Raw genomic sequence first — 22,494 nt, forward strand, 5'->3', positions numbered from 1 at the left:
CCCCGAGCTTTGAGTTCGCAGAGTAAAATTTAAATGCAGCCGTCTCCAGCAGTCGCCCAATGGGGGTAAAGATGCCAATGCTCTCAGTGTTGCGACTGATGGTGCGGATGATGTCACCAAGCCTCGCCCATCACCTCTCATCCCAGCGGCACACGTGGGAACGGAGAGGATTTTTTCTTCAACTATTTTCGTGTCATCCGCTTTGTCGAGCAATCGAACCGATAAGCGGTCGAGTCATCGATTTCCTAAAATTATCCGATTACAGCCCACTTCTAATAAAAGAACACATTTCACGACTGAACGTGTCACGTGCAATTGCATTATCGGATTGGCAACACTTTTGAAATCTAGACATAACGATATTCGAGACAAGATACTTAATTTTGTTTACAGTATGTGATGCGTATGAAATGTGCTTTGTGCGCTTGCAATGTCAGAAGCCTTGCGAAGGAATGTTAACTAACTGGCAGTGGCAAAGTTAAACTAAACAATTTTTATTTTACCAGGTAAGGCCCCACTGAACTATATAGCTCTTTTTTCTGAAGCGACCTGGCCACAAATGATAGCTCAACGAAGCGGCTTATTGTCTGGAAGCTTATAGCAGCCAAATATAAAACGCGCTCGTTGCTAAATGTGGAGGGGAAAATTGGAGGACCCAATAAAAAATCCACGTGACCACGGAGAGAAAATGCAAACTCCAAATATACAGGCTGCCTCCTGTATGCCCGGCAAGATAGTTAACATCTCGCTACCGTGGCGAGTGTGCAGGCGGTGCACCGGGTCACGTGGGTCGGAGGGCTCCAGGCCCCGGGCTATGAAGAGGAGGGAAAGGCGGTCGGGGGCACCGTTTGTTTCTGTGTACCCGGTGGAGGGGGGAGGCAGGAGAGCGGGCATGACAACCACGCTAGGCCACTGCCAATGGGCTTTGAGTCGCAACGTTTACGTGGACTGCGAGAGGTGTTTTCACCTTCTTGGTTCTTTCGGTAAAGTCAGGTAGAATGAAAAAAAAACCGTAATAAAATAATGTAATAAAAGGAAATAATATAATTAAATAATATGCTATTATATTTTAATAATATAATAATAATATTTTTTATTACGTTTTTATTTTTATTTTTTTGTATTTTTTTATTTCCATTCTACGTGACTTTACCGAAAGAACCAAGAAGATGAATCCCTGCAGTCACGAAAGCTTTAAATCGAGGTGTTTTCACGTTGAATGGGAAGTCTGCACCAGGCTATGCAAGCGGTGAGGAGAGACGCATCACTGCCAGTGTGTGCGGCGCTTTAATTCGGGTGGATTTTCTTTTTTTATATATATTCTTATTGGAATGTCAAACGTGACGTTATTCTTTGGTTGTTATTCAGTAAATAACAACATCTCATTAATAACGGTGAATAACAATGTAACAATGTTATTCTCAGAATTACAATGTAAGCAGATTATTGTAGAAAAAAACCCAGCAAACTTTGCAATTATAAAATGAATGAGTAAAGTTTCGTGAATAAAGCTGAAAATGCAATTTTTCCTTGTAATATTTAATTGTCACACCCGCAGACACGTGTGTGTGTGTGTGTGTCAGTTGCCTTCTATGACCTCCAGTCACAGGTGCTAGCTAAAGTGGCCCATCGGGAAAGAGTCATCCTGTTGGGTGACTTTAATTCTCGAGTTGGTCATGATGCTGGTACCTGGTCTGGAGTTATTGGAAGGCAAGGGCCAGATCAGCTAAATAACAATGATAGGAGGCTGCTAGACTTTTGTGCAGCCGATGGGCTTGTAATTACCAACACGCTGTTCTGCAAATCGGCGCATGCACGCAACATCATGAATGCACGTCGGGTCCAACACGAACATCTGCTGGACTTACATAGTGACGGAACAGTGGATGCAGGCCCATGTCCTCGATGTCAGGACCTACCGTGGAGCTGATCTACCCACTCACCATCGGCTTGTCATCAGTAAGATGCGCCTGCCATTTTTCCATTTCGGTGGTGGGTGTACATCCAGGACCCTATTCAAACCCACAGTGGCATGGTCTCAGGTAGCTGATGAAAGTTGCAAGCGAGGATTTCATCATCGCTTGCAGCTAGAGTTGGCATCGTCCCTCACTCCTGATAATGCCAAAGGGAAATGGGCAAGGTTTAGGACTGTGGCTCATGCAGCTGCAATGGTTGCTTTGGGTACATGGTCCAAACCTCACTAGAGACCCTGTCTGACAGAGGAGTTGTTCAGGCTCGCTGAGAAAAAGTGACAGACCCACTCTCACCATCTACAGCATCCCACGTCAGAGAATGAGGAGGCTTACCGCAGCCTTCCTTTGGAGGTTCAGAGAGCTGTGAGGCACTGCAAAGATGGGTGGTGATCGTGGGTTGCTGAGGAGATGGAGTCTGCCTCATTAAATCACTCTTTAACTCCATCAAAAAAGTAACTTGCAGTGCCACACCTATCACTATCATTCGAAGAAAGAGAGGTGATCCGATCTATAACCCCTAGGAACAGGTTTGCAAATTTGCTGAGTATTTCTGTAAAGTCTTGGGGGAGGGGAAATCCCTCCACCTGGAAAACATCATGGGGCAAATTGGGGATGAACCTGCTAAGGCTGCTGTGCCTCAAATATTGGAAGTAGTCACCCCCTGTGAGTGTCTGGCTGAGGTGCCATCTGTTGAAGAAGTACAGAAGGTGACCCAGAGTCTGAGACCAGGAAAAACACCGGGCGGAGATGATCTCCCAAGCGAAATGCTGAGGGAGGGTGGCGTTTGTGCGCTGACTGCCCTACATGACATCATAATAAGAGTCTGGACCACTGGACGGGTCTAGCAGGATTGGAAGGATGCCCTGGTGGCCCCCCTCTTTAAGAAGAGGGACCGCACAGACTGTAACAACTACAGGGACATCTCCCTCCTCAGTGTGCCGGGAAAAGTCCTGACAAGGATTATTCAACATCGCCTTGCCAGGCACAGCTGATGAGAGGCTTGCAGAGCCCCAATGTGGTTTCAGGAAAGGGCAGTTCTGCACAGATGCCATATTTTCTGTCAGTCTACTGCAAAAGTGGTATAAGGAATTCTAACAGGACCTAAATCTTTGATTTATTGACCTGGTCAAGGCCTATTATACCATCAGTAGGCCTGGGCTCTGGGTTGTTCTTCGGCCTTTCGGAGTCCCTGACTCTCTGCTCACAATAATTTAAGGACCTTCATGATGGTGAACAGGCCTGGGTAAAACTACGTGGCCGTAAGTCGGAGCCATTCCCTGTTCACCTTGGGGTGCAACAGGGATGTCCTCTGGCTCCCACATAATTTAACAGTCATTTTGACCACGTAGTTCGTGAAGCCTTCGATGGCTATTCCAGAGGAATTTCCATCTGGTACAGATACAATGGGAGACGAATCGATGCCCGGGTGCGATCAAGGGATGGCTCCCTATTGGTCGACCATGTTACGTATGCCAATGATCTGGTGATTGCTGATCACTTGGAGGAGGAGTTTGAGGCACTGCTGCTGAACCTGGAGTGTGCCACCAAAGAGGTGGGGCCTTACCATCAGCCCCACCAAAACTAAGCACCTGCCTGGGTATTTTTTACCATCAGACACTCCACCCCCACAACTCCCAATTGGTGATGGGGCAGTTGTTGAGAGAGTGGAAAATTTTCCATATCTGGGCAGTGTGCTCATGACCGGCTCTAGTTTGATAGCAGAGATCTTGCTCTGAATCCGTAGAGCGGCATTATTTTTTCATCTGCTGCGTAACGCTGTGTGGAAGCTACCTGGTCTGTTGCTCCACACGAAGCTTCGGGTCTTCTCGGCCACAGTCATGCCCTCCCTTCTCTATGCTTGTGAAACGTGGACTCCCTCCCAAATGGATCATCTTCACTGGTTAGAAACATTTAGGCTAGCCTGCCTACGATCCATCCTGGGTTTAATCAGGCTGGATTTTGCGGTATGCCGTGTGGCTAAACCACACCAAGTTGGCACAGTAGGGGGCACAGGTGGTGCTCTGGCCAGTCATCTCGGTCGGTCAACCCATGGCACCTGGGTCTGTCCCGCGACCTCCTGCTAGTGGGGCGTTCGACGCTTAACATGGCCATAACGTGCACATAGCACACATTGGCACAAGCGCCATGGTGACGTCACCACCACTTGGTGGCGAATGGCAGTTGTTGTTGTTGTTGTGCACCACCATTCGCCAGCAGTGTTCACTTCAAAACGCAACTGTTTCAATATTTAATAACTCATTACATTTGTATCGTGGTTGCTGGGGCATGGGCCCCAAAGGCCCTGAAAACATCATAGTGGCCAGCAACAAACAGCACCATTGAAGAAAGGAGTTAATGGAACGATCAGTGTTGTCATTTCCAATCTCGTTCTTTTTTTTGCTTGCAGGAATTTGTGAACGACCCGCAGTTTATCGTCGACGGGGCGACGCGGACGGACATCGAGCAGGGGGAGCTTGGTACGACACTCGCGAACCACTTCCTAAACTAAACATTTCTTTTTTTTTACCAGGTAAGGCCCACTGAGCCTACAGCTCTTTTACAGAAGTGACCTGGCCACAAATGATAGCTCAACTAAGTGGTGGCTCATCACGTGGACATTTATAGCAGCCAAATACGCACATTAATTCTAAATGTGGAGGGGAAAAACCGAAGGTCCCAGAGAAAAATCCATGTGACCGCCGTGGGAAAAGAGAGATGCGGACTCCATATATATACAACAGGCATCGTCAGGGTCGGGATAAAACCCACGACATCCTGCATAGCAGCATATGGAGATAACATCTTGCCACCGCAAGCTCAGACAATGAATAGGGAATGAGACGTGACCATGGGGACAACACGAGCACTCCAGATATACAGGCGTCAGGGTCACAAAACGAAATGTCCATCCGTTAGTTCAATCCATCGAGTCATGCGTGCAGGTGCCAATTATATTTTTGCACAACACCGTCGATTCAAGCCGTGGGTTTGCAAACGTTTCAATCTGTGGATAAAATGGAAATTGTTAGAAGCTCTCGCTGTGCCGGGTCCGTGCGACGGGCCCGGCTTTCTGCTGCTGCCACTGGGCAGGGCGTGTCCGTCAAAGTGAGGTGACTCGAGTGCCATTTTGGTATGTCGGTCATTACCAGAAGGATGTGACAGGGTCACACACAAGTGGGACGGGTTATGTAACTGATAGGTAAAAGACCTCCGCTGGAAACAGCCAGCAATACAAATAAGACAGACGGCCATTCCGTTTATGGGGCCGCTATTTTGTTAAGGGCATCGATCGTACGTTGAAACGTGCGCATAGTTGCCGAAACATTTAGGCACGTGAGTTTATACTTGGGCTCTAGTATTCGATTGTACATGCTGGTACACACTGATTTTGTATACGTATATACATTTATATGAATGATTTTAAATTTACTTGCCAATTTTGCCCAAAAGCTATCCTGCACAAGGCTAGGCATTGGACATGGGTAAGCTCTCTGCTAAGTTTCTTACAGATCGGTTTTGCAAATTTCACGTAAAAATTTGAATTTTTTTAGGGGCCAGGCATGCTAGAAACGGGGCCTAGCTTTACACGAGGGTAAGCAGGTTGGCGGCATGGATCCCATCATTTTCTCACCAGGCCCTTTCTGTGCAGGTGGGCCCTCCCTCTCTCAACGCAGGCCCTCTCTCCTCTTCAACCACTCTCTGTGTAGACACTCTCTGTGTAGACTCTCTGTGTAGAAACTCTCTTTCTCCTTGAAGGCTCTCCTACACCCAGGCCCTCTCGTAGCATTCAGCCTCACTCCCCATGCAGGAAAGCTCTCTCTCTCCCCAATCAGTTTCTCTCCAGCCTCTCTATCCAGGCCCTCTGTCTATATATTGTTTCTCTCGGTCCTCTCTCTGAACGTTTTTTTCCCCCATTAACAAACATGCGGGAAAATCAGAGGAGCTCCTGAGAGCCCTGACCTACTTAAATAATAATTGGTGAAAGGAAAGGAGGTCCTTGATTTAAAAAAAGAATCAGTTTTTTAAATAGATATTTCCTTGGAATGCAGCAGCCGCTTGCTGCATGTCAAGAAATTGCAAACGTTTTGAGTCTCGGGCTCGTGGCCATTAATTCCATTAGTAGCACGAGGAATCCAGAAAATAGAACGTTAAACGTGGCCAAGGACATTGAGGTGAGTTGGCAAGAAAAATTACGTCTGATGTGTACTTAAAGTAATGGAACGCAGGAGAAAAAAAAATTGCCGCTTTGCATAGATGTGCAGTGTAAGGCTTTTTACAATTCTCTCTGCTTCAGCGAAACAGTTCGTCATGGCTGCAGCGTTTAATTACATTTGGTAGTCGCGACATTCTATTGCCAGCGTCATTGTAATTTACTTAAGACTTATAAAAGAATGAACGAGAAATAATGGCCCAATTTATCACGGATAAAGTTACACGTGAATTGGCATAAAATCCCATCGCAAGCTTTCGCGGCATGAAAATGTAATGTGGCGTGTGACATCACGTTGCCCCGCCAGCAAGCGCTAGTTTTATTACGCGGACCACCGCAAAATATGAAATGTAGTAGAAGACACCCTGGGCCCTACGTCGCAGGTGTCGGTGCTGCCCAAATAAGCGGAAGCTGTGACATGGGAGCCATACATTGAAGGCATCGCCGAGAGCTCCAATCCAAACCGACCCTCCCACAGCCGCCACCCACGGCCTCCACAGCATGCGGCCACGACCGTCTGGCTTCGATTTGCTTAATTGTGGTACTTTAATTTTGTTTTACTTCTGTCACTTTGGTGACTCGGGCCACTCTTGCAAATGAGACTCGCCCTGGTCTCTTGAGTTATCACCTTGGCTAAACAAAGTAATAATCGTAAATAATAATTATTTATTTATCCAGGGAAGCCACACGGACTTCCAGGAATCCTTTTCAAAGAGGGTCGTGCATTGGGTTTTTTTTATCTTAAGAATGTTTTCAGCCAATGAATGATGAGTTGTATTTATTATACGAGTGGGAGGAAACCGCAGCACCCGGCGAAAACCCACACGGGTGAGGAGGCAACACTTTATCCCCATACAGATGTAAACAGATGGCGATTAGTCCACTTGCTGTACTGCACCTCCTCGACGCCCACCTTCGGGAGGGGAGTTTCACGCCATCTATGTGGTGGTCCACCAACCCCTTGCTGCTGCCTCCACGGCATCGGGTTACGTGCAGCATCACAGCCACCACCGCCCAGCTCAAAAACTTGGAAAATAAACTTGAAACTTCATCTTCTTGGTTCTTTCGGTAAAGTCACGTAGCAACCATCCTCAGGCGAATAATTTATTCACCTGAGGACGGCTGCTTGCGTTGTGGCCGAAACGTCGTGAGAATTATTATATTATGTTTTATTTTTATTATTTTATTACTTCCCTTCTACGTGACTTTACCGAAAGAACCAAGCAGATGAATCCCTGCAGTCACGAAAGCTTTAAATCGAAAATTAAACTTGAAACTTCTCTGTGGGGTGGCCTGGTCCCTCGTCCAGTGGGCGGCTGACGCCGGGATGCCGCGCGTATCCGCTGATGGCGTGTCCGCTGATGACGTGTCCACTGTGGAGTGTCCACTGATGGCGTGTTCGCTGTGGCGTGTCCACTGATGGCGTGTTTCGCTGTCGCGCGCGCCCGCTTTCCCGTGCAGGAGACTGCTGGCTGCTGGCTGCCATCGCGTCTCTCACGCTGTCGCCCAAGCTGCTGGAGCGCGTCGTGCCCGAGGGTCAGAGCTTCGGGGACGACTACGCCGGCATCTTCCACTTCAAGGTGACCACGTGCTCCTGCGAGAGCCGGTACAAGTGCCATGCAATGCAGATTCACGTAGCATCGTCTGCAGAGGCTGCAGATAAACTGTGAGCATGTTTATTTTATATTAAAGGCAGTCCAAGGCCTCTCGGAGTCTATGGGTCTGTACGAGTCTCAATGTGCGAGTCTGTGGGTCTCTATGAGTATGGGTCTGTACAAGTCTGAGTTCCCATGCGAATCTAATGCTTTATGTGCAAGTCTATGGATCTCTGTGTGAGTCTGTGGGCCTCTAAACGAGTCTGTGTGAGTGTAGGTCTCTGTTGACTATGGATATGTGTGGGTTTATGGGTTTCATTGAGTTTAATTTCTTACGTGAGTCTGGGTCTCTGTTAGTCTGTGGATCTCTGCAAGTCAACAATGCAGTTTGGATGTGTGTGTGTATAGAGAGTATAAATGCAACCACATCTCAAGAAGCTGCACAGACAGTAGGCATATTGTTGTATTGGAGAGAGAGGCAGTCGGTCATAAAAGTTGTTAATCAGTCAAAATGCTCCAATACTTGGTGCAAATAACCTATGTACTTATCTCTTCCCATTCCTCAATGTTTTTTCAAATATTTATTTCATTGAGAGTTCGTGATAGTTTCGTGAAATTAAGAAAAATCCAGGTAACATGTCGATGACAAATTGAGTTAATTCGGGCGTGAACTTAAACCATGAAATTTCCATCGGCATGTCTAGCAACTTCATATTGCGTAGTAATAGTTTACCGCAATATGTCAATCCCCTGCTGGATGAGGGCCTCCCCAAAATGTCAGTGATCGGGGTTGTTTGCTCATACTTCACCATGCTGGTCCATGCGGGTCGATCTCGTGGGAGGCACAGGTCCAGTTCAGATGTCGCTTGCCACCACTGGGAATAGAACTCGGGTCGTATGGTCACAGGGCAGCAGCAATAACCACTGCGCAAACCCTCTCAAAAATAAGTGTACACGTCCAGGCATATGGTGAGATGTTAACTCCCTCTCCTAGTATACAGGAGGTCGTGGGTTCAATCTTGAAGCCTGTCTATTTGGAGTTTGCGTGTTTTCTCTGTGGTCGCGTGTATTTTTCTCTGGGTTCCTCCAGTTTTTCCTCCATATTTAGAAACGTGCGTTTCGAGTATTTGGCTGCTTTAAATGTCCACGTGATAAGCCACTCGGTTGAGCGATAATTTGTGGACAGGTCACTTCTGAAAAGAGCCATATAGCTCGTGGGCCTTACCTGGTAAAATAAATATAGTTTAGTTTATAGTTTGGTTTAGTATTGAGACCTGAAAGTAGTTACTAAAACTGGCCAAGTGCAAGCATCATCGTACCACCAGCAATAGTGTCCGTCGCGTGATTAGCGCTAACCACCGCTGCCGCCGCCACCCACCCCAGTAACTGCAATTCGACGCTGCTCCGTGCCGAGCTGTGCCTTGACCGCGATCCGCCGCATGTAGTTCTGGCAGCACGGCGAGTGGACGGACGTGGTGGTGGATGATCGCCTGCCCACGTACAAGGACCGGCTCGTCTTCCTGCACTCGGCTGACGGGCACGAGTTCTGGAGCGCCCTGCTCGAGAAGGCCTACGCCAAGTGAGTTCAACGCCACCCTCCGTCACAGTCAGGGGTGGGCTTGTGTGGCTCTCGGGGAGAGGTCGGAGATGCTCAGCCCAGTCACCACTGAGATTCTGGGTTTGACCTCTGGGTTTCAGCCGCTCCAGCCACGGTGACTAAACTGGGTGGTCGAGCGGAGTGAGTTGGTGATCCCAGCCTGGTCTCCAATTATGGGATTGGACAAACTGTTCACTTAGTATGGGTAAATTATAGGTCTGCTAATTAGTAATCTATATTGATTGACTGCTATCCAATGATCGCAGTGAAAGCGGGAAAGTCTGCACCCGGTCATCACTGACTGCGCAGAAAAACACAAACTGTGAACGTTGGTTTCTCTGCTGTGTGGTCGATGGCCTGGTGGTCTCTGGTCCTGCAATCAATCGCTAGGCTTTCACTGAATTTACATTTTATGAAGGTCATGGTGGCGGCTGTGTCGTGCAAAACACGCGTGGATTTGATTTAACTTAAAGTGGTCACTGTTTTTGAGGTCGATTTTAAATCCCAGAGGCCTTCTCTGCCCTAATGCCACTGCTGCCACCACCCAGGCTGCACGGCTCGTACGAGGCCCTGAAGGGGGGCAGCACGTCAGAGGCGATGGAGGATTTCACGGGCGGCGTGGTGGAGATGTACGACACCAAGGAGGTGCCCGAGAACTTCCCTCAGCTGATGAAGAAGGCGCTGGAGCGGGGATCCATGCTCGGCTGCTCCATCGATGTGAGTTTACGGCCCAAACGGAATGAATCTTGCCGCCTCTTCATCGCTCTCTCTCTCTCATATTCACTATGTCGCTCGCTCTCGCTCTCTTTCTCTCACACTCCCCTGTCTCACTCTTTCTCGCACTCACCCACTCCCTGTCTTGCTTACCCTCTCGCTCTCTTTCTCTCACACTCCCCTGTCTCACTCTTTCTCGCACTCACCCACTCCCTGTCTTGCTTACCCTCTCGCTCTCTTTCTCTCACACTCCCCTGTCTCACTCTTTCTCGCACTCACCCACTCCCTGTCTTGCTTACCCTCTCGCTCTCTTTCTCTCACACTCCCCTGTCTCACTCTTTCTCGCACTCACCCACTCCCTGTCTTGCTTACCCTCTCGCTCTCTTTCTCTCACACTCCCCTGTCTCTCTCTCTCTCGCACTCGCCCACTCCCCATCCTGCTCGCTCTCTCGCTCTCTCTCGCACTCACCCACTCCCTGGCTTGCTCACTCTCTCGCACGATCCCTCTCTCTCTCTTTATACATCAAGTGTACAGGCGGTGCAACTTCAATGAGCACCATGGGCTGGAGGGGCCCATTAGCTTGGCTACAAAGAAGCGTGGCGTTGGGGGGGGGGGGGCAGAAAATTTGCAAGGGACCCCAATTCATTCATTGCACTGGGCCCATGCCAACAACACTGCGCCACTGCCAAAGGGCTTCGAGCCACAACATTTACATGGAGTGGATTGAGTTTTAAAAAATGTCATGGGAAATCCTGGACGGGGCGGTGCAAGCAGTGCGCCTACAGCACGTGGGATGAATTTAAATGCACTTATCGGTCTGCCCAAGTCGAGTCTAGTTAGTTCATCCCAAGAAGCGATCAACCTTCACTGGACTCGAATAATTATTATTTTTTAACTCTTTCCCCACCCCCTCACCCCACCCCGTGCCCCCCGTTCCATGTGTAAAATTGCATACCAACCATTGGTATGCTGCATCTCCATCATTGTCAAATACCTTTTTAAAAAGGCACGGTATTCCAGCGATGTGCACGCGGAATGGTCGGTGTACGTCGGTGCGCACCACGCCCTGCCGCGCCCCACATGCTGCGCGCGTTTTCACGCACCACGGCAGCAACGGAGCTGACGGCTCCTCTCGCAAATGATGGCTCGGCGAAGTGGCGGCTTATCATGTGGAAATGTACAGCAGCCAAAGACTCTAAACACGTGATGTTGATTCTACATGTGGAGGGAAAAACCGGAGGACCCGGATACAAATCTAAGCGACAACGAGGAGAGAGACACTGCAAACTCAAAATGTACAGCAGGCGTCGGGGAAGGGATCGAGCTCACGACCTCCTGCACACCAGGCGAGGGAGTAAACATATTGCCACCGCGGCATGGGGGCGAAGGGCGGCAGAGCAGCATAACCGCTGGTCGTCTTTTTTCTTTTTTCAAACGCATTTTCACGACGCATCGATTGATCTCGGGCGCACTGTCGATTCAACTTGAAAGAGACGATCGGGCGTAGGCAGGACGCAGCGCTGGACGTGGGTGATGGCTGATGGACGAGACCGGTGAAGGAATTGCAGCGAAAGGAGTGTACGCGATGAGATCAATTTTGCGTGCACGAGTGAGACGGATGGCAGCAGCACTGGTCGCGCCCAATCCAGCTTGGCTCCTGAGATCTGACAATACCGCGTGTATTCGCGTCGGAGGTCGACTAATGTTTTTGTTTACCTTTGTCATCAGGCCCCATGGTGGGAAGTGCAGTCTCCAACTATCATAATCCGCTCCATCTCTCGACTGGCCTCTCTACGTATGTGCTATGCACAAGGGCCATTCCCTGAAACCGTCTCCTATTATATATATATTTAAGGCCACACACACAGCGTTATTGACGAATGCTTTGAGGCTTTGGTTTCACATTGCATGAAAGTACAACGTTGGGGTTCACTCACCGCCGTGCGGAAGAGACAGAAGCCGAGATAAAGCGGCAGGCAGGGCTGGTCAACGATATTCGCCTGTCGGCTCTCGAAGAGCAACTTGGGTGTGTCTGCATCGACGATTCGCGCCACAATCCATTTGAACGGCAGGTCTTTGTGTGTGGTGGTGTAAAGTGTGGGTGCTCCCTTTCCACCCGCCCCAAGACGTCTGGCCAGCATGGAAGAGTAGGCCAAGTATCTCCTAGAGCTCCCTTTTAGGAGGAGGCCCTTCTGTCAGCAGTGGCGTGAGCTCGACATTGCAGGACTGCACCCGTTACCCTGTACAGTGCTGTACTGTACAGCCCTTTTGTCAATCCACTGCTGGATGAGGGCCTCTCGTCGGTGCCGTTTGACCATGCTTCACCACCGCTGACCAGTGCGGGTTGGGGTGAAGGTGGCGTATGAGCACGTCACAACAATTGACTCGGCTGCACTACGGCTCTGCTGCCCACAAAAACCTAGAGACCCGGCGGGGCAGCCTTTGCACAACCTGCTTGTTCCGTGAGTCGCTAACCCCATCCGAGCAGTACCCGGGCCTCAAACCTGCTTGGCTTGGCAAGATCCGACCGAGATGGGGCACGTGCCTGTGTGCCCTGGGGGGGTGGGGGGTTTGATGGTCACAGGCGTTGTCGATAGCTAGCCGAGCCGTGGTGAGTTGATGCGAAAAAATGTACGCCCACCCCGCCGACCCCACGGAGAGATAGGTTTACTATCTCCACGCTCGTGTGCAACGCGCCTGCACGTCGAAGAAACGGAGAGCCGGCGCTCTCCGTCTCTTCGCTAAATTTAACGGCGACGGCCGATGGGTCTCGCGCGTGCGTTTCGGTGCCGGAGTGGTCGTGCAAGAGGGCGGCCGTGGTCACGTGTCCATGTGGGCCACTGCCGTACGAATATCGGCCCTTGTTGGGCCCTCCCTGTAGGACTGATAAGCGACTCTCCTCCTACGTCAAGGTTCTGGACACCTCACGCTGCCGCCGCTACCTTGTTCTGATTTGTTATGTTTTTTCCCCATGGTTGACAGCCATGAGAAGCGGCGTAGCAAATTTCATCGTTGTACCATACTTCTGCGGTTCCGCGTCTGTGCTCCCCCGCCGCCACCGACCGTCGCTGAGCAGCACGTTGAAGAAGTGAGTGGACAAAGAGCCCTCGGTGACCTGCGTAGGGCATGGGGGAGGTATGGTTACCACCTGTCCTGGTTTTCCCAGAATTTTCCTCTTGTTGAGGTGTGGCGGCCGTCCTGGAAAATCTGTCGGTCTTCCTGGCGGGGGGTTGGGACGTATTGAAAGTCCCGTTTTTTTTTATCGTCAACGTTAATTATAATAATAATAATATTATTTGGGTCTTTCGGTAAAGCCACGTAGATAGAAAAATTATAATAAAAAATAATAAAATATCTCCCGCTATATGTTTTCACCTGATATCGATTGCTTGTGTTGCGATCGAAATGTCGTGATATTTTATTATTTTTTATCATTATTTTTCGATCTACGTGGCTTTACCGAAAGACCCAAAGAATCTGAGTTCCTGCAAGTCACGAAAGCTTTAAGTCAAGATATAATAATGATGATAAGCACGTAACTTTACGTCTCTACGAGTTATGCCAGGCGTTCGTTTCCCTGCTCATAACGTGCCGGATTTTACATTGTACCTCCCGAGGTGGCAACCCGAGCTAGCACTTGCACCCATCACAAAATGAGGTTACGTGTGAGCAGTGAAGGGAGGCGGTGGTAAGGAAGGGCTCTACGCAGGAGGAACAAGAATGCAGCGCTAAATTGTTTGGGTGCGGCACAGCATCACACCCTGTGAGCCCTCCGGCAGTTTTCTAAAAATACCGAAGGAGCAGCAGAAATATGACATTTCAATTATGGACGAAAGTTGATGTAAAATAATATCCTAGGTCTGCTTGTGGTTAATGACTAATGTGGGACCTAATCAATACTTGTGCGTGCATGTGTGGCTCTGTGGTGCTGTCCACCCACCCTCTCGTGTGCCATTCTGGCCTTCATCGGTGCGAGCAAACAGCACTTGCCCCTACAGCACTTGCCCCAACAGTACGTTCAAGGCTACACGGGGGATAATTGTTTTCGGTGTGAGGAGCGGTGGCACAGTGGTTAGCGTACCGCGCTACGAATTCGGTGACCCAGTTCGATTAACGCTTACGGCCAATACCAACGACGATGACCTGAACCAGTCCTGGGTAGTACTACATATGCTACGGGCCCCCCACTTTCAAGGCCCCGTGCTAAATGCTTCCAAGCTATCAATTCCGGTTCAATGAATCTGCACTTGCTCTATTAATATGGTACTATACTGCCTTCAACTTGTATGAACGACTTGGTGTCTAAGGTTAGCGATTTGTCGTATTATCAAGCTGTATAGCAAATGAAAAAATACTTGTGCTTTTTTTAGGGCCCCTTTATAACAAATGCTACAGGCCCCGTACTAGCTTAATCCGGCACTGGTCCTGGGCCTCCCCTAGGTCGGCTCAGTCTCAAATGAGCACGTGGTGCGGTGTGTAGACATCAGCACTGGGGAGACGAAGGCGGCCGGGCGTGGTGTTGGCCACCCCCACCCCCTCGTGTGTCGTGCGCGTGCGAGGCGCGTGCACCACGGGATGGACCGCGTGCGTGTCATCATCCTCGGTGGATGGTGGAGTGACTCTCACCCAAAAACCAGACCATCTGGTGGAACTCGTCTCGCCGGTCCCGCGGTGTGTCCACGTGTCCTCCCGCCTTTCCCTCGGGGGTGAAATCGCATGACAGTGGGCGGTGAGTGGCATCCGAGCGAATGCATTTAAGGAGGCAAATTAACTCGATTTTCTTCAATTGAGGCCATTGTTTCGTTTGTTGGGCCCACTATGTTACGTTTTTCCTATCTCGTGGCAGTGTTGATGATGAAAAGCGATTCAATCGATCAGCCTTCATTTTACGTGCCAATATCGCCCTCGGTAAAGTCGACAGCGGTGCGCATGACAACAAGGAATGAGCAAAAGAAAGCCGTCACGACCTCGGCGGCGAACACATTCGCTGTTTGTTGTCTGTGTGGGTTCTCCACAACCCTAACAGAGTCCTGTGATGTTGTGGAATTCTATTACAGGTGCCCCTCGATTCTGTGCGGGTTCGGTTTGTTGAGATTTCACGCCGTATATTGCGCCACGCCTATTTCTACCCAAAATTCGCTATATGCGGTTTGAATTCACTCTACATGCGGCTATGCGGTCAGACGCGGGGGAACATTGTGTGTGCAGTGTGTGCTGTGTGTACCGTGTGTACTGCGTTGTGTGTGTGTGCTGTGTGTACCGTGTGTACTGTATGCGCTACTTGGCAGGCAGCTGCCTCCACGTGCGATTTCGCTTTGTCCGCATCTACTACTCCCCGCATGAAGCGAGGGGAAACTTGAATATTTGAACATGACCGATGTGCAATTCACCTGCGTGTCTATGCACATATATACGTGTGCCCTGATGTCTAAAGTGTCCGTGAGCACGTGGACTTATGGTCGGAGTGTCTGTTTAATCGCGTGCACGTGCTTACACAGTAGAACCCCTCTTAACGACGGCAAATTGGTTCCACGAAAACGGCCGCTAAGTGATTTTGGTCGTTAAGCGAGTATAGGACATGAAAGTTAATGCTTGAAAGTGACGCCGTTTTTCGCCCAAAAAACGCGGCCACCTTCGTGACCTTGAATCGAGATTGCCCACGAGCGCTCGCTGTCCGGCGTGTGCGCCGTGCACAATGCTCGCGTCCTGTGCTCAGAGCTCGGCATCTACGCACACTCGCCGTTGATTTCGCCCCAGACCATCGTAACCCCTTAATCCCCTCTATCCTGTACCTCCCGCACCCCCCCCCCCCCCCCCCCGGCTGCACGTGCTGCAGGTAACGAGCAGCGCCGAGTCCGAGGCTCGAACCACCACGGGCCTGGTGAAGGGCCACGCCTACTCCATCACCGGCTTCGACGAGGTGAGAGTCCATCGCCGCCTCGCCCTGCCGCTCCTCTCGCGGCGCTTGCCACGTAAGCCGTCTTTCTGTCTAGGGTGCCGCGGTGGCGAGATGTTAACTCCACCGCCCAGTATACAGGAGGTTGTGTGTTCGATTCCGACCCTGACCCTGACGATGCCGGTATACGTGGAGATTGCATGTCCTTTCTCCCCGTGGTCGTGTGGATTTTGCTCCGGGTCCTCTGCTTTTTTCCTCTACGTATAGAATCAACGTGTTTTTGGCTGCCGTAAATTTCCACGCAGTAAGCTTAGAGCTATCGTTTGTGGCCAGGTCGCTTCTGAAAAAGAGCTATATTGGTAGAATAACGTGGTGGATTCGCGCACCGCTCTGCAAATCCGGCGCGACTCGAGTTTGCTTCCTAGACGGGGCTCGCAAAATGCGGGTTCCCCTGGCAATGATCTACTTTGCCCCATTATCCTTCCCGTGATCAATATGATCAATACCAATTTGTCGGAAGTCGGCATTAATATTAATTAGCTGTGATAACCTTTACCCAGAACACCCTCACCAGCAACATCCTGGGGGGTGGGGGGCAGGGGATTGGGGGGCGGGGGAGTGGGGGGCGGGGGGTGGGGGGCGGGGGAGTGGGGATTGGGGGGCGGGGGAGTGGGGGGCGGGGGAGTGGGGGGCGGGGGAGTGGGGGGCGGGGGAGTGGGGGGCGGGGGAGTGGGGGGCGGGGGAGTGGGGGGTGGGGGAGTGGGGATTGGGGGGTGGGGGAGTGGGGATTGGGGGGTGGGGGAGTGGGGCGGGGGGGCAGAGGAGTGAGGGGCGGGGGGGCAGGGGAGTGGGGGGCGGGGGAGTGGGGGGTGGGGGAGTGGGGGGCGGGGGAGTATTGGGCAGGGGAGTGGGGGGCGGGGGAGTGGGGGGAGTGGGTCATGAATTCTGGTGCTTCAACAATTCCACTTGAGTGTTTAATTTGGCATGAGGGAGGAGACAATCGCTCGCTTGGGGGGTTATGCCAGGAGGGACCCCGAGCAAGGGGGTCCCGATGACAACCTCTTACGGACGTCGATCACCCATCCAAGCGCTGTTCACGCTCAAAGATGCTTGGTTTTTGCGAGACCTGCCGAGAACCGACGCGGTACTATGGACACTTACCTTTGCCGTGTCCGCCACCAGGTGGAGGTCAGAGGTCACAAGATCCAGCTGGTGCGGGTTCGCAACCCGTGGGGCCAGGTGGAGTGGAACGGCGCTTGGAGCGATGGGTGAGTTGCACCTGTAATTGACTTTGCCATAGGTAAAGATAAAGGTGCAGCCCTGCAATTTCTTGTTTACGCCCCCCGCTGGCAGATGGGCGTCCGCAAGAGGGAGTTCTCGAGTGAGCCACTGTAGGTGGTGCTTTGGCCCACTCACATGCTGGACAGTCGTATTGAAAGAGGTGGCAGTACCCACACATGTCCCCATCGCATGTACCCTGCCAATTGAGCAACTCTGGTGAACCCAAATGGGGGGAGAATTAAGAAACTTGCACCATAGGTTCTGCTGCCGCGCACGGAGATCAGATCGAACCGGCGACGTCAGCATTGCAAGTCCAGCGCGCTAAGCACCACACCACGTCAGCATTCCCTATAGACTTAGTTTGGCGAGCCAAAATCCACTGTGAGGACCGGGTCTTGGCCTCCCTAAGTCGACCTCGGGGATCTGCGTGTGTGTGGGAGAGAGGCTTACGATGGCCGGTTTAACGTGTGGGGAGCAGTGGTCCAACGGTTTGCGTGCTACGCTACGAACCCAGCCAGCCGAGTTCGATTCTCGCTTGCGGTGAACACCAGTGATGATTATCTGAACTGGTCCTGGGGCTCCCCTAGGTCGACTCGGCCTCAAATCATTACCTGGTGCATTGTGTGAACATCGCCATTGGAGAGACAAAGGTGGCTGGGCATAGTCCTGGCCACCCACCTACTCGTGTGCCGTGCTGGCCTTCATAGGCGCTGCTCACTAACAGCACTTTCCACAAAGGTCTATTAAGGCTATACGGGGGATCTTTGTCTTGGATAGGCTTGCCACCTGTCCGAGTTTAACTGGCATCTGTCTTCGGGTGACAGGAATCTATTCGTGCTGACATTGGGTGCCGGCACGGTGGTTGAACTTTATTCCCATTGTGGACTGCACGTTTTTTGATAACGTGCCGACTGGCGCACATCACAAATCCGGGTTTGGTTAGCGACCCGGGTTTGAGATGACGCGTGTGCGCCTCCCCAACCACCTCGAGTCACAACGGCGTGCCCATTCCTCCGCTGTCCTCCTCCCGCCAGGGGCCCCGAGTGGAAGCAGGTCTCCGCCAAAGAGAGGACGCGACTGCAGCACCAGCAGAAGGACGACGGGGAGTTCTGGTGAGTGGAGCCGTGCACAACCACGCGGGAAGAGAAACAAAAACACGCAGAGCACTCGGAGCACAATTTGGCCACATCCCGATGTGCCGCGGACAGCTCCGTTTGGTTAAATCCACTGCTGGATGATGATGATTATGGCTTCCACACGCCACCTGGTTCACGGGTGGTTATCGGATCATACTTCATAAAATGTTTTAGGCGAAGGAATTTTGAGGCAGTCAAGTGACTATACTTGCCACCATGGGTGCCACGGTGGCGAGATGTTAACTACCTGGCCTGCTATACAGGAGGTCGTGGGTTCGATCCCGACCCTGATGCTTGCTGTATATTTGGTGTTTGCATGTTCTTCTTGTGGTCGCGTGGATTTGTCTCCGGGTCCTCCGGTTTTTCCCTCCACGTTTCCAATCGACATGCGTTTTAGAGTATTTGTCTGCTATAAATTTTCACGCGATGATAAACCATTTCGTTGAGCTATTATTTGTGGCCAGGTCCCTTCTGAAAAAGTGCTATATCGCTCAGGGGGCCTTACCTGGTACAATAAAAATTGCTTAGTGAGGAATACTTCAGAACCCACTCTAACAACAGTTGGCTGAGAGCCAGAGTCAAAGCCAGCTTCTTCAACGGTGCCAGTTCGGAGTTTCCACCTGCCGTACTTGTTGAACTTCTTCTTGCGCACTGTACGTAGCCAGCCGTGCTAACTGCCTGACGATACCGCGCACAGCTTCCCAAACGCACAAAACGAACCTCGATTCGTAGCGAAATAAAACGATCCCCGGACCCATAGAGGGGGGGGGGGGGGGGGGGGGAAACAACCCCTCCGACCGCGGCAAACTTTGTCTACGTACGTACTTTGAACTTCTTACGCACCGTACGTAGCCAACCGTGCTAATCGGAGGTGCGGGGGCGGTGGGGGAAGGACGACAAACTAAACACAGCAACAAGCAGTTGAGTTTGTCTTCCCCCCCCCCCTCCCCCCGTGCATCGCCGTTGCCACAGGATGTCCTACAGGGACTTCATCGCGAACTTCCACAAGGTGGAGGTGTGCAACCTCACCCCGGACGCGCTGGACGACGACACGCCGGGCAACTGGACCGTGTCCACGCACGAGGGCCGCTGGCTCAACGGCTGCACGGCCGGAGGCTGCCGCAACTTCCCCGGTACCGTCGGTGGTGGTGGCGGTGGTGGCGGTGGTGGCGGTGGTCGCTATATGGAGACCGCCGAGGGCAGTGCACCGCGTTGAAACGGCCCTGCCGGGCCTCGCTCGTTTGGCCGTTCATCATCGTCGTAGTTCATCAGCCACGTGGTCAGCCCACCACCAGCGTGAAAGCCTCGCCAAGCTGCGGTGATCTCTCTCTTGAGCGGGCGAGCGAGCGGGCGGGCGAGCAAGCGGGCGGGTGAGCGAGCGGGCGAGCGGGTGAGCGGGGGAGCGGGTGAGCGGGGGCGAGCGAGTGGGCGAGCCCCGCGGTGGGATTTTTCGGACGTAGCTCGATCAAGGGCGTAGACGAGAATATCCGAATCAGTCAAGCCTGAGAGCTTCCGAGATCAGAATCCGATTTATTGATTCATCCTGGAGAAATATGATGAGTTAATGAAGCTCTTTTTTCACAGATGTCCAGTAGGGGCAGGTCAGAAATTTGCAACAACAAATAATAAAAAAACGATAGGAGTGCAAAGTATGGGAAAGGTAAGCCTGCCCTGTACCTCTCCTCCTGTGATCGTAACAAGGGGACAGGTCAGCTAAATAAATCAAACTAAACAATTTTTTATATTACCAGGTAAGGCCCACCGAGCTACGAGTTTTTTTCTTTTTTCAGACCTTCCTAACGACCTCTCGAACTGCACATCTCGGTGTGCCAACCGTCGCGGCACCACGCACAACACTGTTTTACTCGCCTGTCACCCCCTCGCCTCTTTAACCCTTCCACCCCCCCCCCGCCCCCCCCCCCCCGGACACGTGGCGCCAAAGAGACGTTCTGGACGAACCCGCAGTTCCGTCTGAAGCTGGAGGAGGAGGACGACGACCCCGACGCAAAGGGGCAGAAGGGCTGCTCCTTCATTGTGTCGGTGCTGCAGAAGAACCGCCGGCACCAGCGCAAGCTCGGCGCGCAGATCTACACCATCGGCTTCGCCATCTACCAGGTGCGGTACCGCAAACGATCGCCGCTCGCGCCGACCTGTCACGGTGGGGTGGAGGGGGGGCTAGTGGGGGGAGAGGGGTGGAGGGCAGCCACCGTGGGCAGGCTTTTCGTGGGCCTACGGACACCTCCAGAATGGTCGAGACACGACAAAGGGACACGAAGAGACGCAGGCAATATTTTTTTTCCTGTCCCTCACCTGTCCTGTTATTATCTGCGAAAGTTCTGGTTTCCTCTCGTTTCTTCCCACGCGAATTGGCGAAATATCCCAATGTAGGACGACAGAGCTTGAGCGGGAGGAGGTTGGCACCGGCTTGGGCTGCCTCTGCTCTTTGTCTGTGGTGTCCCACGACTCCATGCGAAATTGGTGCGCGTTGCAAAGTGTACGGCGTTTTGAGACGCAGTTTGTCATGAACGACGCTATGTGTGTATGTATCTCTCTCTAGAAAAAAATATGAATTAGACAATCACCAGTGCTACAGAACTTTAAAGACACGTGCTCATGTATTCCGAATCACTTGACTTTTCTTTCCAGCTGCGACTGCGCAGTGAGCTCGCCACGGTAGTTTGCAAGTGCTAAGAATTTATATGTTTGATTATTATTAATATTAATATTGATCGTACATTTAAATTTGCATTGGCCGCGGATGCCCTGCTAAAGCTGCCAGCGAAGGTGAGTTTCGGGTTGCATGGTGCATGGACCGACCTTCCCTGCATGGTGAACCCTGCATGGTTGCATCAAGCCTGGCCTCTAGTGTTGGACCGGTCAGTGCCAGCCACCCAGAACTCAACGGAACGAGGGCCCACCAACAAATGCATGAGTGCGATGGCAGAGCAAAACAGACGAGTAGGTGAGCAACGTAGAAGCGATGTTGGAGGTAGGTGCTGTACATTTCCACGTGCTATGCCTCTTTGTTGAGATATCATATGTGGCCAGGTCGTTTTTGAAAATTAAGCTATTAACTCAGTGGGATTGCCCTGGTAAGAAAAAAAATGGTTTAGTTTTTTATTTGTATCTTTTTTAAAAGTGATTTGTGTACCTTTCTTATACTTTGCACTCCTATCGTGCTTTTGTATTGATTGTATTGATTCTAATCAATACAAAAGTAGTAATTATTATTTTTGCGTTCTGACCCGCCCCCTACTGGACATCTGTAAAAAAAATATTTTTACAGTTCATCAGATGCCTCCAGTATCAATAAATATTCTGCTTCTGAAGTTCAACGACCTTCATTTCCATCATGGTCGTAGAACGCAGTGCCCAAAGGCCTAAAACGTCAAGTGGAGCAGCAACATGTAGCAGGTAGAATATCATGGGACCCTTTTTGCCATTATCAAAGTATGAAAATAAGAATAGGTGTTATACTCTTTGGTTCTTTCGGTAAAGTCACGTAGGTATAAAATATAAAATAAATTAAAATTAAATAAATTATTTTCTATTTTCTACTTATGTGACTTTACCGAAAGAACCAAAGAGTATGGATCCTTGCAGTCACGAAAATTTTAAATCTAGAAAGAATAGGTTTTACCCTTTCTGGCAATAAAACCAGGTGTTAAGGTGGTTAAATTTCGATTTAAAGCTTTTGTGACTGCAGGGATTCATCTTCTTGGTTCTTTCGGTAAAGTCACGTAGAAGGGAAATAATAAAATAATATTAATAAAACATAATAAAATAAAATTCTCACGACGTTTCGGCCACAACGCAAGCAGCCGTCTTCAGGTGGAGAACATGTCTGTCGGAAAGCCAGCGTCCTAAATGTCTTTCCGACGGCTGCTTGCGTTGTGGCCGAAACGTCGTGAGAATGTTATTTTATTATATTGAATTTTTATTATTTTATTATTTCCCTTCTACGTGACTTTACCAAAAGAACCAAGAAGAAGAGGTGTTAAGGTGTTCAAACACACCCCGAGCTGCAGATAGCAGCTCACCCTGAGCTACAAATGCTCTGATAGGTGCATTGTCCTTGTGCTGTTCGCCTT

At 50.8% G+C, this 22,494-nt stretch overlaps 1 protein-coding gene across 2 annotated transcripts in view; it reads left to right on the forward strand.

The window, feature by feature from the left end:
• Nucleotides 1-22,494, forward strand: part of LOC133341428 (calpain-9-like) — a 41,591-nt gene that overhangs the window by 6,520 nt on the left and 12,577 nt on the right. For both annotated transcript variants that reach the window (XM_061550050.1, XM_061550049.1), the window contains exons 2-10: nucleotides 4,381-4,450; nucleotides 7,645-7,763; nucleotides 9,224-9,357; nucleotides 9,924-10,092; nucleotides 15,927-16,010; nucleotides 17,169-17,254; nucleotides 18,302-18,379; nucleotides 19,376-19,536; nucleotides 20,346-20,518. In XM_061550050.1, coding sequence (XP_061406034.1) covers nucleotides 4,381-4,450; nucleotides 7,645-7,763; nucleotides 9,224-9,357; nucleotides 9,924-10,092; nucleotides 15,927-16,010; nucleotides 17,169-17,254; nucleotides 18,302-18,379; nucleotides 19,376-19,536; nucleotides 20,346-20,518 — 1,074 coding nt within the window. The remainder of the gene's footprint in view (nucleotides 1-4,380; nucleotides 4,451-7,644; nucleotides 7,764-9,223; nucleotides 9,358-9,923; nucleotides 10,093-15,926; nucleotides 16,011-17,168; nucleotides 17,255-18,301; nucleotides 18,380-19,375; nucleotides 19,537-20,345; nucleotides 20,519-22,494) is intronic.

Source organism: Lethenteron reissneri, chromosome 11 (genome assembly GCF_015708825.2).
Source record: "Lethenteron reissneri isolate LAM-NWPU_2019-01 chromosome 11, ASM1570882v1, whole genome shotgun sequence".
NCBI classification, from domain to species: domain Eukaryota; kingdom Metazoa; phylum Chordata; class Hyperoartia; order Petromyzontiformes; family Petromyzontidae; genus Lethenteron; species Lethenteron reissneri.